Genomic DNA, 18,923 nt, shown 5'->3' with positions numbered 1-18,923 from the left:
TGGGTGGAGGTGATTCACATCTCCCCCATGCAGGAATTGCAACACCTGGCGATGAGCCTCAAAGGCTCAGGCCTCCTGTTACAGTGACCTCATAAGTAGAAAGAAGTAGGACTGCTAAGCTGACCCCCAGCAGAGGAGACTGAAGATGCAAACTGACTTGTCCCCAGCCCTACCGGCCTGCCTCCAGCTTCTAAAGCCCTGCTAAAAGAAGGAGACACATCCTGCAGGACCAGCAACCTCTGAAAAGCCTCCAGAGGACTGCCTGCACCCCAGAAGACCAAGAACTCCAGTGGACAGCGGCCCTGTCCAAGACGAAACTCCAGCAAAGGACTCCAGAACTGCCCTGGATCCGTGAGTCCTGCCCACTCTGCACCCGACTCCAACAGTCCATGCCCAAGTGGTCCAACCGAATAGAACTGGTCTCCAGGCGAAACTGAGCAAATTCCTACCCTGGGTTGACCCCTCCTGTCCAACACGGCGACGCCTGAATCCGGAGGACCCCCCTGACCGCGACAGAAACGGACGAAGACTCCTGATGCCAAAAGGTACCCCCTGCAGCCCCCTGGCCTTGGGGAATCTGATCTGAGCTTTGGTGCAGCAATGTCCAGCAGGTGGCCCTCCTCCTTGTCCGGCCTTTGGTTCCCCGGAACCGACCCCCTGGACTTTACTTGCAGCATCTTTGTGACCCTCAGGGTCCCCTATAAGAAAGCAATGGGAGCCCAATGCTGTTTTTGCACCCTGCATCCAGCCGCCCCTGCAATGCTGAGGGTTTGTGTTTGGTGCTGACCTGTGCCCCTCCCGGTGCTCTTCTAAACGCCCCAGGTCTGCCCTCCGAAGACACGGGTACTTACCTGATGCAGGCCTTATTCTGAGTGCCCCCAGTCTCCATAGGAGCCCATGTTTAATCGACCTCAACTTTGACCTCTGCACCCAGACAGCCGGTGTTGCTGTTGGTGTGTGTGTGGGGTTACCTTGAACCCCAACCTGTGGACATCCTAATGCCCGGAGACTGGAACTGGAAGTGTTGTACTTAAATTGAAACTTCTTCCCCCTAGAACTGTTTCTGAAAATTATCCAATGTTAACTTTTAAAACAGATTATTGCTGTTTATTCAAAAACCGTACAACTTACCAATTTGAAACAAAGTGGTATTGATACATATTTTGGATATGTGCTTGCAAATGTACTTGCCTGCAATTTGAATCTTGTGAAGAAATAAAGTAACAAAACATATTTTTGCTATATAAAGACCATTGGCCTGGAGTTAGTCATTGAGTGTGTGCTTCCTTTATTGCCTGTGTGTGTACAACAAATGCTTTGCACTACCCAGTGATAAGCCTAACTGCTCGGCCACACAGAAGAGACAATAAGTATTATCTACTTTAGCCTCTGTTAAGACTCTGGGGAGCCCATAAACTCTTTACACACTATGGCCCTCATTATGACCCTGGCATCTACTGACCGCCAGGGCCACAGTGGCGGTTTCACCGCCAACAGGCTGGAGGTGAAGACCGCCACATTATTAGTATATCAGGTTGACCTCTGCCAACCCGCCATATCTCCGCTCATACCGCTAGGGCGGTCGGACCCGCTAGGCCGGAGATGAGCATCTCTGACCCGGCGGTCCACAGAAGACCTCCGGCGGTATTAGGAGCCACCTTTTCACCAGGGTTTCCGCGGCAGTAGCACCACCACAAAAACCCTGGTGAAAAGACTACCGGTGACAGGGAATTTCTTCCCTGTCACTGGCAGATGACTCCCTCACCCCCCCGGCAAGCACAATACCCCCCACCCCCCTCCTCTAACCCTCGCCCTCGTCCCCCTCCAGATACAGTGCCCCCTTCACCCTCTCCCCCCCTCCAGGTACAGCATCCCCCACCCCCTGCATACATGTACACGCACACGGACACCCACACCCACCCCACATACACTCATTCACCAACACTGACATACACGCATTCACTCAAATGCATCAATACACGCATTCACTACAACCACAACACTCATACTCGCTTTCACCACAACACTCATACACGTATACACACATTCATACACGTGCTCACTTCTACATACATACCTGCATACAACAACGTATACACACATACACACACACGCAGACAACACCCACTCACACACGCACACACAACAAAGCCCCCCAACCTCACAGCCCCCTCCCCTGTCGGACGATCGACTTACCTGGTCTGGGGAGGAGGTCGTCTGACAGGGAACAGACGCTTCCACCTCCCGCAGCGCCACGTCATCAGGACACCACCACGCCGTATTATTGCACATAATACAGTGAGCGGGGTCCTTCTGGCAGGGCGGAGCCGGTGGTGGAACCGCCCCAGCGCCTCCGCTCGCCAGCACAACTACTGCTGGATTTCCACCCAAAATGTGGCGAAAATCCAGCAGTACTCGTAATATGGAGGGCAGACCTTCTGAAGCCCGTGGCTTTGGCGGTCTTGCAAAAAGACTGCCAAAGTTATAATGAGGGTATATATCTAATTTGATATAGTATATAGAGAGCCAGCTTCCTACATTGATACATTCACATAAGAGAGCCACTCTCATCTCAGGGAGAACATGCACCACCTGAGAGAAATACTTGTGACTCACTATACAGAAAAGGTCAGGAAGAGAAGAAAGTCATCCTCAGAGATGTAAAAATTGTCCTCGGATCCAAATAGATGACAAGTCATCTACACAAGGCTATTATACCATTTCTGTAACTTGCCTGGTGTACAGCTGTTTCTCATATTCCCTAAGGGAGTACACCAGCTCTGCACTGAGTAAACCCTGCATACAGTTGAAATATTTGTGTGAACTCTGACATATCTTTAGCTCTTCTATTTTATTTGGAAAATGCATTTTCATTTGAAGACTCCCCTTGTCTCCCACACCTCTGAAAAATTATGGTGTTTTGTACTCTTTGTCACACCTCACCAACACTGATGCAAATTCTTCGTTTTCTGTCTTTGCCTTAACAAGTTATTATTTCCTCACAGATCAACAACAGCAACACTGTGTATATGAGTCTCACAAAAAGACCTCCATGCCTTAAACATGTACAAAACTCAGCAGCTAGACTCTTGCTAAGGGTAAGAAAACACAGTCTTATATCTCCGGGGATACAGTCACTTCTTTGGAACTGGCAGGCAGCAATATTCAATTTAAGGTACTTTGTATTGTGTATAGGGCAATGGATGACATGGAGTTTATCAATAAAAAATCCCAAAACACTTCCCCTGGAACACTCTCCAATTAGAAGCCTTGGGATATGTGTAATTCATTCATTTTTCCATCACAGCATGTCAGATAATTGGGATTCTGTCCACCTTATTTTGAACGTCCATGCCTTTTTCTAGGGGCCTCAAAAGTAGTGAATTGTCGATTTATAAGACCTCGAAGAATTGCTGTCAGAAAATGGGTTGTTGGTTGACCAGGGTGACCAGGGTGTGAGCCCTAGTCAAGCAACAGCCACACTCAGGATGAACTCCAAAAAGTCACTACATTAACCTGTGCTTAACCTTGGGTATCTTGGCACAAAAAGCACTCAGGCTAAAGTTAGAGGCAATGTGTTTTTATGCAGTACACAAACAGCAACACAGCAAAAACACAACACAATAAACATCCCAAACCAACTTGGTAAAATAGAGAAAATTAAAAAAAAAAAATTGACACCAAAACCATCAAAATCCAATTAGCAGAACCGGAGTTACGAATTTTTAAAGATTTAAGTGTAAAATAGCTCTTAAAAACGAAAAGCGGCAAATGAGGACTTGTGGTCACGCTAGACCAGGGCAAAGTCAAAAGTTAAGGCTGATCGCAATAAAAACGTCTGGATACACAAAGTGGATTGGGCCCAGTCAGCGGCTATCTTCAGACTTAAAACATTTTTTTTTTTAAAGTCTCGGAGAAGGTAGACATTCAGTAGGGCAAAGCTGCAGGAGTGTCCGAGGTAGAAGCAATGCCATTGGGTAGGTGTGGAGTGAAGCTGCAGTGAAGATTTCTACCTTTGAACTTAGTCGTCAAGATGGAAGTAAAAAATCTCCAGCATACAAAACAGAAGACAATAGCCGAAGACAATTGCTGCTGCGGAAAAGAACACAGTTGAAGAAGCCACAAAGTCAATCCAACTGGGGATGCTCCTCGAGTGAATAGGCAAGTAGGTTGGTCCCTGTCTCCTCCTGGTTCTCAGAGCACTTTTGGGCCAAATTTTGTCTAAGTCCTCACTTTTGGAAATTGGTCATCTGGACATCTTTGACACCATAATCAGGGGTCCAGGAGTGGATGGAGACCTTTTGGGGGTTCAGGACAAACACAGGCTAGGTCAGGGGCGGGTCCAAGATGGAGGGAGCCTGTTATGCCCCTGTGGCTCAGAACAGGAGCAAGCTAAAGAGCCCTTGGAGTCACTGCTGAAGGTCTGGGTGCAGGTGGAGATGCAGGGCTTTACAGCAGGCCTGGACTCTGAAGGTCCAAAGCATGCTCCAGACAGCAGCAAAGCAGTCCTTATAGGTACAGCAGCAGTCTTGCAGTGTGTACAGCAGGTCAAAGCACCAGGCAGTCCTCTAAGAGTCCTTCCACAGGTCCAGTAATGAACTGAGGCGCAGGTCTGACAGCCCTATTTTTATACCCTAATGCCCTGCTCCTAAAAGTTGGGTGAAGCTCACAGAAGGGTTCTCTGAAGCTTCTGGCTGGCTACACTCACAATACAGGGTCATTAAGCCTATTGTGTGGCAGCAGAGCTCAGCCCATTGATGTGTGAGTGGGGCTGAGCTCGGCACTGCCCCCTACCCCCATCATGCCCTTGGAAAGGCCTTTCAATCCTTGCTAAACACACTATTGTGTGACTGTATGGGTGAATCCACAAAGTCCCAACTGTCAGTTACACCCAGTCGTGACCTAAGGCAGGCTGCAGGCACAGAGGGCTAAGGGCAGAAAAATGACAAGTTTCTAGAAGTGGCATTTTCAAACTTGTAATGATAAATCCGACTTTACCATTAAAGAGGGTTTATCATTACAAGTTCTTAGATACCTAAACATGACATATCAACCAACCCTGGTTAATGGAAAACAACGTATTAATTTAAATAAGGAATCCCCAATGTTACCCTATGGGCAGGGTACACCTCTTATTAGTGAGAAAACAAATTTGAGAGGTTTTCACTACTAGGACATCTAAAACTAACAAGGAAATGTCCTACCTTTTAATTACACAGCACCCTGCCCTATGGGCTACCTAGGACCTACCTTAGGGGTGACATATATGTAATAAAAGGGGAGTTTAAGGCTTGCCAAGGGGTTTCAAATGCCAAGTCGACATGCACTGTGACACTGCCTTCAGGCTGTAATGGCAGGCCTGGGACAAGTTTTAAGGTGGTACTTAAGTGGGTAGCATGATAAGTGCTGCAGGTCCCCTGATAGCCTTTAATTTACAGGCCCTGGGTATATGGTATACCACTCTACAAGGGACTTAAGTGTAAATTAAATATGCCAATCAGGTGTATGCCAATCAAACCACACTTAAGGGAGTGAGCACATGCACTTCAGCACTGGTTACAAGTGGTAAAGCGCACTGAGTCCTAAGGCCAACAGAGCAAAAATCCAGACAAGATGGAGGCAAGCAGGCAAAAACTTTGGGGGAAGACCACCCTCAGGCTGACAGGTCTAGCACCTGCCTTTTCAGACAATGAGCTTGGTGCAAGCACTGTGATATGATTAGGGTTCCTCTCTAGAGCCAGTTTAATAAAACTATAGAATACCATATCCCGGGTACATGTAGGTGTATGGATAGAAGTGCAGTTAAGTGTGGAAAAGAATGCAAAGATCTGTGAACACTTACCAAATTCTGACTCTATAGGTGATTGTTTCACTTACACAGTCCAATTCCCTCTAATTCTGCCCTAGAAACACCACTACTCCTAACCTAAGTGTCAGTTCTAACTTCATTCAGTCTTCATACTTGGTTAGATTTCTACACTTCGAAGTATCCTCTCTGCAAGACAAATGATATTAGACCTGCATTTGAGAATCAGGATCAGTGCTAGTGGGCACCATCATACAAGTGCAACACCATTCATCACATCATCACTGAAAAGGTAAATAAAATCAGAAAGCGCAAGGAAAACAGCAAGCGGACATCTAGATGGCCTCCAATCTCCCATCAATCCATTTCTAAAAAGACAGCTTATAACTTTCTCTTGCACACTGATCTTACTTTCATGTGAAAAAATAATAGAAATAATAGAAAATGCAGCCTCTATTTGTTTTGTGTTCAATCATAAAATCAAATCTGCAAGAAAAATGTCCTATAGGACTACCAATCCAACTTTAGACCATGCAGCAGCAAGGGGACTGTGTAGGAAAGTAGCCTTTTTCTAGGATGGATACCCCCACTTTTGACCTGTTTGTCAGTGTGTTTGACTGTGTCTACTGGGATCCTGCTAATCAGGACCCCAGTAGTTATACTCTCTCCCTTACATTATGGTTATTGCATGCTGGTAATACAGTATTTACCCACAATTGGCATACTGGTGTCCCCTTATAAGTCCCTAGTAAATGGTACTTAGGTACTCAGGGCATTGGGTTTCCAGGGGACCCTTTCACTGCCATTTACAGTGCACAAGGTAACTTATAAATCACCCCTATATCAGGCCCTCCAGCCCTGAGGGCAGGGTGCAGAGTACCTGTGTGTGAGGGCACCCCTGCACTAGCAGAGGTGCCCTCATGACCTCCAGGACCATTTTCCCAGACTTCGTGAATGCGGGGATGCCATTTTATGCGTGAACTGGACATAGGTCACTACCTATGTCCAGTTACATAATGGTAACTCTGAACATAGGCATGTTTGATATCGAACATGTTGGAATCCAAGCATTGGCTGTATGATGATTCAATGCACTCTGAGGGCTCCTTAGAGGACACCCAGTATGCCATTCCTGCCTTCTGAGGTGTTCCAGGCAACCCCAGCTGCTGCCACCTTTCTGCCCTCCTATTGCTTGAGCAGCTCAAGCCCATGAAGGCAGAACAAAGGATTTCCTTAGGGAGAGGGGTGTTACACCCTCTCCCTTTGGAAATAGGTGTTACAGGCTTGGGAGGGGTAGCCTCCCCAAGCCTCTGGAAATGCTTTAAAGGGCACAGATGGCACCCTCCTTGCATAATCCAGTCTACACTGGTTCAGGGACCCCGAGTCCCTGCCCTGGCGCAAAACTGGACAAAGGAAAGGGGAGTGACCACTCCCCTGTCCATCACCACCCCAGGGGTGGTGCACAGAGGTCCTCCAGAGTGCCCCTGGGTTTTGCCATCTTGGATTCCAAGTTGGCAGGGCACTCTGGGAGCATCTGAGTGGCCAGTGCCAGCAGGTGACATCAAAGCCCTCCCCTAATAGGTGATTACCTGTTTAGCTGACCAGTCCCCCTTTCAGGACTATTTAGGGCCTCTCTCGTGGGTGGTTCTTCAGATTTGGATTGGAAGACTCCAGCAGGAATCCTCTGCATCCTTTACTTCACCTTCTTACCAAAGAAACTGCATCTGGACCCTCCTGGAGCTCTACAAACTGCAACAAAGAAGAAAAGAAAACTTCTGCAACATTGTATCTTCAGTTCCTGCCAGCCACTGCAACTGTTTCCTGGTTGCATCCTCAAAGGACAGTCTGTCTTCAGCCCGCACCAGGAGAACAAAGGAATCTCCCTTGGAGTGAAGGAGTCACTTCCCCGCTTCAGCAGGCACCTCTCTGCATTGACGACCGGCAGCGTGGATCCACTCTCCTGAAGGGCTGCATGGATCCTGCCTCACGGGTGGTGGACTGAAGTGGTCCCAACGGTCCTGACGTCCTACTGTCCAACTTTGGTGGAGGTAAGAGCTTGCTTGCCCACACAAGACAGTACCCACATTCACTGCGTGTTTTGCAGTTACCAAGGCTTGTTGGCATCCTTCCATGAAATTCTTTATGTACCATGCAGCTCCGGCCCCCAGCACTCCTTCCTGTGACGCACAGCTTCCTGCGTGGTTCTCCAGCAGCGTGGGACACTTTGTTATAGTGCTGCATGGGCCTCCTTTTGCACTTTCTTTGTCCCCGTCCTGTGGGACTCCTGTGCGTGCTGCCTGGCCTTCTGAGGGCTCTCTGAGTTACTGAGAGCTCCTTCTGACTCTCCCTCCTGGGTAGAGTCCCCAGGTCCCTCCTGGTCCCAGGCAGTGCCATTTTCTGCCTACCGTCAGCTTTTCGTGTGCCAAGGCTTGTAGGCAGAATCCAGCAAAGCAAACCAGACTACAGTCATCCATCTGGTGTGGGACATCATCTGCACCAATCAGGAACCCGCATCCATCTTCTTGGGTGCAGTACTGACTGTTGTTCTTCACCAGTGGTTCTTCTTTTGCACCTTCATCTGGGTTAGCAGGGGCTCCTGTTCTCCCTGGACTCTTTAGTGCTTCTTGGACTTGGTCCCCTTCTTCCACACGTCTTCAGGTCCAGGAATCCATTTTTGGTGTCTTGCAGTCTCTTCTGGTTCTTGAAATATCTTTTTTCTTGTGTTCTTGTGAGTTCTAGGAAAGTTACTGTGATTTACTCCTGCTTTCCTGGGCTCTGGGGTGGGTTTTATTACTTACCTTTGGTGTTTTCTAATACTCCCAGTGCCCCTCTACACACACTTGTCTAGGTGGGAAACCGACTTTCGCATTCCACTTTCATAGTATATGGTTTGTGTTCCCCCTTGGCTCATTTCTAACTATTGTGATTTTCACTCTTTGCACTGTTTTCAAACTGTTTTTACAGCTATTTCTGCATACTAGTGTATATAATATGTGTATTACTTACCTCCTAAGGGAGTACTGTATAGTCTCTATGGTATTTTTGGCATTTGTGTCACCAAAATAAAGTACCTTTATTTTTGTAACACTGAGTATTTTCTTTCATGTGTGTGAGTACTGTGTGACTACAGTGGTATTGCATGAGCTTTGCATGTCTCCTAGTTAGGCCTTGGCTACTCATCCACACTACCCCTAAAGAGCCTGGCTTCTAGACACTGCCTACATTTCACTAATAGGGGATAACTGGACCTGGTTTAAGGTGTAGGTAGGTAGCCACTACAAACCAGGCCAGCCTCCTACAGACTGCTACCCATCAAGTAGTCAACAGTGTCCTCCTAATAAACAACTAAAATTACCCCGCCTCCTATTCCCACTGGATCTCTCTACAGCCTTCAACACAGTCAACTACCAAGCACTGCTCCACACCCTGGAAATATGTGTGGTGCTCTTTGACATAGACCTAACCCACCACCCACAACCAGCTCATCCAAGTGGAAACCTCAGGATCGCACAAACTCCTTGCCTGCAGCAGAGCACCCTGCATCTCTATCCTGTACAACAACATCGTCAATCTATACATAAAACATATAAATAATAAAATATAAATAAGCTTACAAAACATTATACCATATAAGGAACAAAAACTTTAATACCACTCAATTAAATTATTAATGTCTGAAAATACATTAACACATATAAGTAAAACTAACATCTGCGGTCTATTTTTAGAATTCATCAATTTGAGAAGACAACCAACGAAGTTTAAAGAGCCCTACTTATTGATAAATAAATCCGTAAAAACATTACTCAAGTTGCACACTGAGTCGATTTTAGCTCCCAACAAAGGAGTCCAGATCAACTTAAAATACATTCACAAGCATTTAGGTTTACATTTTACATTTCAATCCCTTCTCCAAAGGTACAACTTCAGAATAGGAGTCCAGGCTATCTCCCCGTTCACTAAATTAATGTTAAACTTCAATGAAATTTATGAAAACAAATTCAAACCTGAGATTGCAGAGCAGCGTTGAGGACTTAATTGAACAATGAGGCGGTAGCGGTTCTTTTCCTTGTAGATCAGATTTGTGGCAGTTGTTAGCTCTCCAGTCTTTTCATTCAGCTTAAAGTGACCTGAATAACGAATTTAAAAAAACGCTTATATTAGGTTTAGATCTATGATTTCATTTCCTAAGTTAGATACTACCAAGCAATATCTGTAAATAAGTATGTTTTATCTTTACTTGTTATATCCCCTCAATTATGTATAGCTCATCTTGGGTCTATGGCTCTTAGGCATCAGATAATATTCATTCTTCTTTGCAACATGCTCAGCTGCACTACAGGATATAGGATGGCAAACTGTGGCACCTTCTCTTACATCCAGTACTTTTATTGTAGGTTGAAATATCTGACGTCCCACATTATATTATGGATCTTACCACCACAGACTTTAGAACTTAATGTACAAAAATAATCACAAGTTTCCCTGACTTCACGTGCAGCATTTATCTTGACTAGTATAACTTTCAAGTAATCACCGAAAGCAGGGTTAATAGGAAAACTGCTGCATAGACCACACTGCAGTTGGCTGCCAGGTGGAATAAATGCAGGGTCAGCAGATACAGGGGTCGCTCTGCTGGCCCTTCCTATTTCTTCAGGCCCTACTTCAACTGCTAGCAGGACCAGTACACCAGGCCAATTATCTGCCCAAGGTCCGGGAGGGGAGGACATTTTAGCTAAAGGCATATCTGCTTGCAAGCGGCTTTCAGTGAAGCCTCCCAAACTCCAGGTATAATTGCTTTATATTGTTTCTATCAAACCTCCACTGGAGGTCCCCGTCTAGATACTTCTTTACTAAGAAGTGAAACAGAGAGAGTTTTTGCTTCTGCCTGCACACACCACCTCTTCTGTTGTTGTTAGCCAAACAGTAAGATTTCTGATCAGATGTGCTCAGTTCTTCTGTGCTGCTCCCCGAAGCGCATTTATGTTAGTGACATCAAACGATCAAGTTAAACCTGCCACTTTCAAACTTTAAACTACACACAATTAAGCCAAAGTATTTTACAGAATGTACCCTTTGCTAGAGAAATATAATTGTGCCATTAATTAGCGACTTCGAATTGGTAAATGATAAGAACCAAATCTGTCATGCTCAGAAAAGATCAATGGTGAAGTTAGATTCCAGCAGAGTCGGAATGACCTATGGGCTGGTCTGACAGATCAGTGTGTGGGCCAGTGTTATGGCCAGGCAGGCCGGTTTTTACTGTTGATTTCCATGAAATTACCACTTTCTTAGCTATCTGTTCGCTTACGAGGGCCTCTTTCATTTTGGTGTCCGGACCTATTTTTTTGTCCCAGTCCGAACCCGGATTCCTGTGGAATGTACTTCTAGTAATCTAGATTTGGATTAATCACAGAACATTTTACCTATAAAAGGGATAATGGTATCTTCGGCCATCTGGCGCATAAACGCTTTGGATTTACTGTTTTAGAGATACCATGCTCATTCAGTTGTTCATTGAGTTTTCCTTAAAGTCTTGAAAAAGCCCCAGGCTAATTAGCTCCATAGGGTAAAACAAGTGTTGGCTGAGTGTTCATAAATACAACTGAGTATACAAAGTGCACCTTGAATTAACGTCTGAATCTCACATGCACTATGTTATTGGATTTTGCAATTATGAAGAATAATATAATTTTCTTTGACAAGCCTAATTCAAGAATGAATGCTGCAATTATTTAGGGAAGGAGCAAATCATACATATTATTATTATATTTGTAATATATTTGCATCTAATCCGTGTATACAAAATACAGAATTTGATGTGTGTCAAATTACACCTTTATCAGTACATAGGAACACATTTAAAAAGGATGCTAAAAAAATAGTTTATCTCCCAACAGGCATGTCACCTTCGGAGAAAGGTTTTAGTTTGATGGCCCAGTAGTGTTGGGGATGCCAGCTTGACTGTTTACCCACGTTCTTCTAATTTACCTTGATGCACAAATGCTCATAATTGAGTACATTTTATTACATGACAGGAGGCTCGTATTAGGCTATCTCTTTCCTTGCTGTTTATTGATTAGTACCTTCACAGCACTACCTTTCCCGTGACCCTGGGCAGGAAATAACAACATAAAGAAAATATATCAACCCTCAATAAATAGGGGCAGTGCAACCAACATGTTCTTTTTTGTTGCTGCTTGAGTTAAGTACATGTTGTTCGTAAGTACTGTCTTGGAGTACGTTTTTAGCATGCAGAGCGTTTGCAATTAATTATATCTGAATGTATCAGTGATGCTGTCTTGCTAAACAAGTTTTTGATTAGCATTTGTTGCTCTTGTAATTGCTGTGTCTGTGCAGCTAAATTGGCATTAGATTTGTTTGTGTATTTCGTCTCTCAGCAGTGGGTGCGTTAGCAGTTTAACTGCACGTTCAAATAGTGAAGCACCACTTGAGCGAGTTCAACGAGTTTAGACAGTTGCTTTTTTATGCCCGGATGGTCACATTTCAAACGCTGACTGCTTATTGTGAAAAACTCGCTTTCAATTAAGCCTTTGTTCACTTATCTTTATTGTAAACCTTTAATGTTTAAAAAATGCCCACTCCGAATTTCAAGAGCTCAAGTTTTGAAGTGATTGAAGAGTGGCTTGCGGCCTAGTGGTTAATGTCTTTGGCCTGCAGTCTACATCATGGGTACTCACAAACATTGTCCCAGGAGCCAAAAGGTTTTAGCCTGTGATGTGCCTGAGGGCTGCTTTGAAACCTGTGGGGTGGCGAGATGGGGTGATCTGAGGTACTTACATCTAGTGGCTGAATTGAACAATGTGAAACCATAAAACCTGGAATTATTTCCGGCTTCCCCAATTTTCCTAATTGTGTGGTCCTAGCAATTGTTTAATTTTGCTTTCCCTTCTTTTTCTTAATTATCATATATGAGGACCTCGAAAAACATTATTTCAGAGTGTGGGCTGTGAAAAACCTGCTCCAGTGTTTGGTTTAATAAATTATAATGTTGTTCATGTATAATAGGAACCCAGGCCACTCAGAAAGTGCATATAACTGACTTGCCTCTTTAATTCAATGCTGGCATGTTTGTCAGGGTAGGGGAAGAATTGATGTTTTAAATTCATGTTTGAAAACTATCACTTTTAAATTAATACTTCTCAATGCGCTGAGAGAATAAATTGTACTTAAGTGAAATGGTTCTGCATGTTAGCTAAACACACTTTGAATGTTGAAGTGACTGTCATATTTTTACACTTTTGCTGCAAGATGTTTTAAAAAATGAACCTGTTTCTAAAGTGAGGCTAAGGAGTCCCTAGTAACTTCCTTTCTTTAATACCAATTCACCTTGAAATAAATGATTGCCTGGCTATTTAATATCTTTTTACTGTTAGAGCTCAGTTGAATAAAAACAGCAACAGCTCCTTTTGCCCAGTGGGCCGTATGTGAAGGTCGGGGGATGCATGAATACAGAGCAGCCCAGTGCTCCTGTTGCCCAGAGGGTGGTATGTAAAGATCGGGGAGGGTCACATGCAGCCCACATGGAAGTACTTTGAGTATTCATGTTCTAAACATTTCTGGTTAAAATCCTGGGATCTATGGTAATGTTTCCCAGTACTGAAGGTTTGGTATGTTACTGAAGAGTATATGTGAATATTAAGAGAGAATCACTTATTTCAAATACATTTATTTTAATTAACTGTGATATTGTAGAAAGAAAAACTGCATATCATTATTCTGTGAGGGTTCAATTCCTTGTGTGGTGAGCACCTTCCCATGATGACCGAGAGTAACAATGATAATATCAATACAGAATCCGAGATGGATGAAGTATTTAAAAATAATTTTGTAAATTTCTGGATAAGTCTTTGTCAAAATAAATACAGAAGGTGATCTCCCCCTCCTTTAAAAATTTAGCTAATAGTCTTGGTAGTTCAGTGGCAACCACCATATGTTCATCTTTGTCTGCAACCACTGAAGCAAGAGATTAATGAAAAGTAAACATAGGCTGATGTGCGAGAATCCCATGGGATTAACCATAATATGAATGGTTGCGGCTCAATTCTGAAATATGAAAAGGACTTACTGTTCCTATGGAAGAACCCTATTGTGGTCTCATTAGGTGGGCCATATCAAAGGACATATAATGAGTTAAATGAATACTTTGCAGATAATTTGCATGATAATGATAGATACTAAGCTGATGATGTTGCTGCCAGTTCCCCTAAAAACTAAAACTGGCTGATAAAACACAAACAGTGGTTTAAATGCAGAACATAACCCCATGTTTGACCCAGGATTTTGAAAAAAAATCCAAATTCCAATGAATGGTTTCCTCTTCTGTTTGTGGATGAGTATGTAAAGTTGAGAATTACAGTTCCGATTGACAGAGGCACAAGATACAAAATGAGAGCAGAATGCCACTGATCAGTTATTCAGACAAAGCAGCTGCTACCCCAGTTTTAAACACTACAGTTGTTACTTTCTTTGAGTTGATAAAGATCCAAGAAGGCATGTGGATAGAGCCTGGTCATCATGCCAGTATGAAGTGATGGATGCCTTGGGCCCATTGACAAAAATGTTGTGCCATGCTGAGCAAGCTAAAAATACTAGTGAGGCATTGAACCAGGACGTAATATCCAGATAGGCCCAAAGGCCGGTATGATTTTGGGGAAAGCAAATGCTGGAATTTCTTATGAGAAACTCAAATGCCTTTTTCTTAGAATTGATCCAGAGTTGGGGGCATTGGCTATTTCTGAAATTGGATTGTACAACCAAGAATGTTTGTTTGGGGATGACTTCATTAAGGAAATTGGTCAGTATGTGCTAGAATTTGATTCATTGCATAAGGCTCACTCCTCAATGATGAAGGTGTTTTGACAGGACTCTCCTAGGGCCAACAGATACAGGGGTCGCTATGCTGGCCATTCCTACTTCTTAAGCCCTACTTCAACTGCTAGCCAATTATCTTCCCAAAGACAAGAAGGGGAGGATATTTTGGCATTCATGCAGGACAAGATCCCCCAAGGATTGTCCCTCAGCCAGACCCTCTTCAACACCTACATGACCCATCAACCTTCAGATCACACGGACTAAACATCATCTTCTATGCCGATGACACACAGCTCATCCTCTCACTGTCCAAAGATCCCTCCACCACAAAAGTTAATTACAGATGCATGATGAACATGGCAGGCTGGATGAAGGACAACTGTCTCAAATTCAACACCAAAAAAATGGAAGTCCTCATATTTGGGAACAACACCTCACCATTGACTGACACACCCACATAGAGCCCGGCACACCCCAAGCCCCAACAGACTACGCCCACAACTTGGAATCATCTTGGATAGCAAGCTATCTATGAAGAAACAAGTCCATGCAATCTAATACGCCTGCTTTCACACCCTTTGCATGCTCTGCAAGATCTTCAGGTGGCTCCCAGCAGACACCAAAAGGGCCCTCATCACCAGCAGACTGGACTATGGAAACATGGTCTACGTAGGAATTGCAGCATGCCTCCTGAAACGACTCCAGACAATACAGAACTCAGCAGCAAGACTCATACTCGACCTCCGCAGAAAGACCCACCTCATTCCCTATCTCAAAGAACTACACTGGCTCCCGATTCAGAAGAGATGCCAGTTCAAGATGCTGACCAATGCCTACAAGGACCTTTTAGGAAGTTGGATCTGTATATACTATCTCAAAGCGAGAGATAATGTGTACAGAGTACAAGGGTTCCCCTTGGAGGTTGATAGTGGCAAAATTAGATAATTCCAATGCTCTCTCTTGTGGTAGTGTGGTCAAGCAGTAGGCTTATCAGAGGGTAGTGTTAAGCATTTGTTGTACATACACAGGCAATAAATGAGGAACACACACTCAAAGACTTAACTCCAGGCCAATAGTTTTTATATATAAAAATACATTTTCTTAATTTATTTTAGAACCACAAGATTCATGATTTGAAGTAGATACATAAAATGCAAGGTACTCCACACAGGTAAGTAAGGAACTTTGAATTAGAGCAGTAACATACACAGTATAGGTTAAAATGGCAATAAGCTATTTTAAAAGTGGACACTGCAAAAATCAACAGTTCCTGGGGGCGGTGAGTATGGTTAAGTTTCTGAGGTAAGTAAAGCACTCACAAGTTCAGTTTCCTGGGCATAGGCAGCCCACCGTTGGTGGTTCAAAGCAACCCCAAAGTCACCGCACCAGCAACACAGGGCCGGTCAGGTGCAGAGGTCAAAGGAGGGCCCGAAAAACATAGGCGCCTATGGAGAACAGGGGTGCTCCGGTTCCAGTCTGCCAACAGGTAAGTACCTGCGTCTTCAGAGGGCAGACCAGAGGGATTTTGTAGAGCACTGGGGGGGGACACAGACAGGCCCATAAAACACACTCTCAGCGGCACACGGGCGGTCTGGTGCACTGTGCTTAGCAGGCGTCGGGTTTTCTGTAGAAATCAATGGAGGGACCCGGGGGTCACTCTAGTGATGCAGGCAGGGCACAGGGGGGCTTCTCGGGCCAGCCACCGACTGGGTTAGGCAGAGGGTTACCTGATGGTCACTCCTGCACTGGAGTTCGGTTCCTTTCGGTCCTGGGGGCTGCGGGTGCAGTGCTTGGTCCAGGCGTCGGGTTCTTTGTTCCAGGCAGTCACGGTCAGGGGGAGCCTCTGGATCCTCTCTGCAGGCGTCGCTGTGTGGGTGCAGGGGGGTCGTCTCAGGTTACTCACGAGGTTGCAGTCGCCTGGGAGTCCTCTCTGCAGTGTTGGTTCTCTGGAGCTTGAACCGGGGGCTTCGGGTGCAGAGAGTGACGTCTCACGCTTCCGGCGGGAACAGTAAGTTCTTTAAAAGTTGCAAAAATGTTGCTGTAGGTGAACAGTGCCACTGTTCTCGGGAGTTTCTTGGTCCTTCGGTTCAAGGCAGTCCTCTGAGGCTTCAGAGGTCGCTGGTCCCTGTCGGATGCGTCGCTCTGCAGGTTCTTTGAGTCTGGAGACAGGCCGGTAGGACTGGGGCCAAAGTCAGTTGTTGTCTCCGTCGTCTCTGCAGGGCTTTCAGGTCAGAAGTCTTTCCTCTTTGTGTAGGTTGCAGGAATCTGATTTCCTGGGTTCTGGGTCGCCCCTAAGTACTAGATTTAGGGGTGTGTTTAGGTCAAAAGGGCAGTAGCCAATGGCTACTGTCCTGGAGGGTGGCTACACCCTCTTTGTGCCTCCTCCCTGAGGGGAGGGGGCACATCCCTAATCCTACTGGGGGAATCCTCCAATCTCAAGATGGAGGATTTCTAAAGGCAGTGGTCCCCTCAGCTCAGGGCACCTTAGGGACAGTCCTGACTGGTGGGTGACTCCTCCTTGTTTTTCTCATTATCTCCTCCAGTCATGCCGCCAAAAGTGGGGGTAGTGGCCGGAGGGGTGGGCATCTCCACTAGCTGGGATGCCTTGGGGTGCTGTAACAAAAGTCATGAGCCTTTGAGGCTCACCGCCAGGTGTTACAGTTCCTGCAGGGGGAGGTGAGAAGCACCTCCACACATGTACAGGCTTTGTTCCTGGCCACAGAGTGACAAAGGCACTCTCCCCATGTGGCCAGAAACTGGTCAGCCTAGCACTAGGAGTTAGACTGGTATTCAGGGGGCATCTCTAAGATGCCATATGGGTGCATTTTACAATAAATTCCACACTGGCATCAGTGTGCATTTATTGTGCTGAGAAGTTTGATATCAAACTTCCCAGATTTCAGTGTAGCCATTGTGAGACTGTGGAGTTCGTGTTTGAAAAACTCCCAGACCATATACTCTTTTTGGCTACCTTGTACTTACAATGTCTAAGGTTTTGCTTAGGCACTGTAGGGGCATAGTGCTCATGCACATATGCCCTCACCTGTGGTATAGTGCACCCTGCTTTAGGGCTGTAAGGCCTGATAGAGGGGTGACTTACCTATGCCACAGGCAGTGTGAGGTGGGAATGGCAATCTGAGGGGAGTGCCATGTCGACTTAGTCATTTTCTCCCCACCAACACACACAAGCTGTGAGGCAGTGCGTATGTGCTGAGTGAGGGGTCCCCAGGGTGGCATAAGACATGCTGCATCAGGGCCCTTGTTACCAGGGGTACCAATTACAAGGGACTTATCTGGGTGCCAATTGTGGGAACAAAGGTACAGTATAGGGAAAGAACACTGGTGCTGGGGCCTGGTTAGCACTTTCAATCATAACTGGCATCAACAAAAGGCAAAAAGTCAGGGGGTAACCATGCCAAGGAAGCATTTCCTTACCCCCCCCCCCCCAAACAAAAGAGGATGAGACTAACCTTTCCCAAGAGAGTCTTCATTTTCTAAGTGGAAGAACCTGGAAAGTCCATCGGCATTGGCATGGGCAGTCCCAGGTCTGTGTTCCACTATAAAGTCCATTCCCTGTAGGGATATGGACCACTCAACAGTTGAGGGTTTTCTCCTTTCATTTGCATCAGCCATCTGAGAGGTCTGTGGTCAGTTTGAACTGTGAAGTGAGTGCCAAAAAAGGTATGGTCTCAACTTCTTCAGGGACCAAACCACAGCAAAGGTCTCCCTCTCAATGGCACTCCAACACTGCTCCCTGGGGAGTACCCTTCAGCTAATAAAAGCAACAGGTTGGTCAAGGCCATCATCATTTGTTTGGGACAGGACTGGTCCTATCCCATGCTCAGAGGCATCTGTCTGCACAATGAACTGCTTAGCATAATCTGGAGCTTTCAAAACTGGTGCTGTACACATAGCTTGCTTCAGGGTGTCAAAGGCCTTTTGACAGTCCTCAGTCCAGTTCACTTTCTTGGGCATTTTCTTGGAGGGCAGTTCTGTGAGGGGTGTCACTATTGATCCATATCCCTTCACAAACCTCCTATAGTACCCAGTCAAGCAAAGGAAGGGCCTGACTTGAGTCTGGGTTTTTGGAGCTACCCAGTCCAGAATAGTCTGGATCTTGGGTTGGAGTGGCTGAACTTGGCCTCCACCTACAAGGTGACCCAAGCAAAACCACAGTACCCTGCCCTATCTGACATTTAAATGCCTTGATAGAGAGGCCTGCTGCTTGATGGGCCTGCAAAACCTTCTTCAGGTGGACCAGGTGATCCTGCCAGTAGAAGCT

At 45.5% G+C, this 18,923-nt stretch overlaps 1 protein-coding gene across 4 annotated transcripts in view; it reads right to left on the bottom strand.

The window, feature by feature from the left end:
- Positions 1-18,923, bottom strand: part of LOC138295834 (uncharacterized) — a 1,330,477-nt gene that overhangs the window by 1,204,177 nt on the left and 107,377 nt on the right. For all 4 annotated transcript variants that reach the window (XM_069234393.1, XM_069234396.1, XM_069234394.1 and 1 more), the window contains exon 5: positions 9,814-9,936. In XM_069234393.1, coding sequence (XP_069090494.1) covers positions 9,814-9,936 — 123 coding nt within the window. The remainder of the gene's footprint in view (positions 1-9,813; positions 9,937-18,923) is intronic.

This window comes from Pleurodeles waltl, chromosome 5 (genome assembly GCF_031143425.1).
Source record: "Pleurodeles waltl isolate 20211129_DDA chromosome 5, aPleWal1.hap1.20221129, whole genome shotgun sequence".
NCBI lineage: Eukaryota > Metazoa > Chordata > Amphibia > Caudata > Salamandridae > Pleurodeles > Pleurodeles waltl.
Note: the sequence above shows the minus strand (reverse complement) of the source record. Positions and strands in the feature narration are given on the sequence as shown.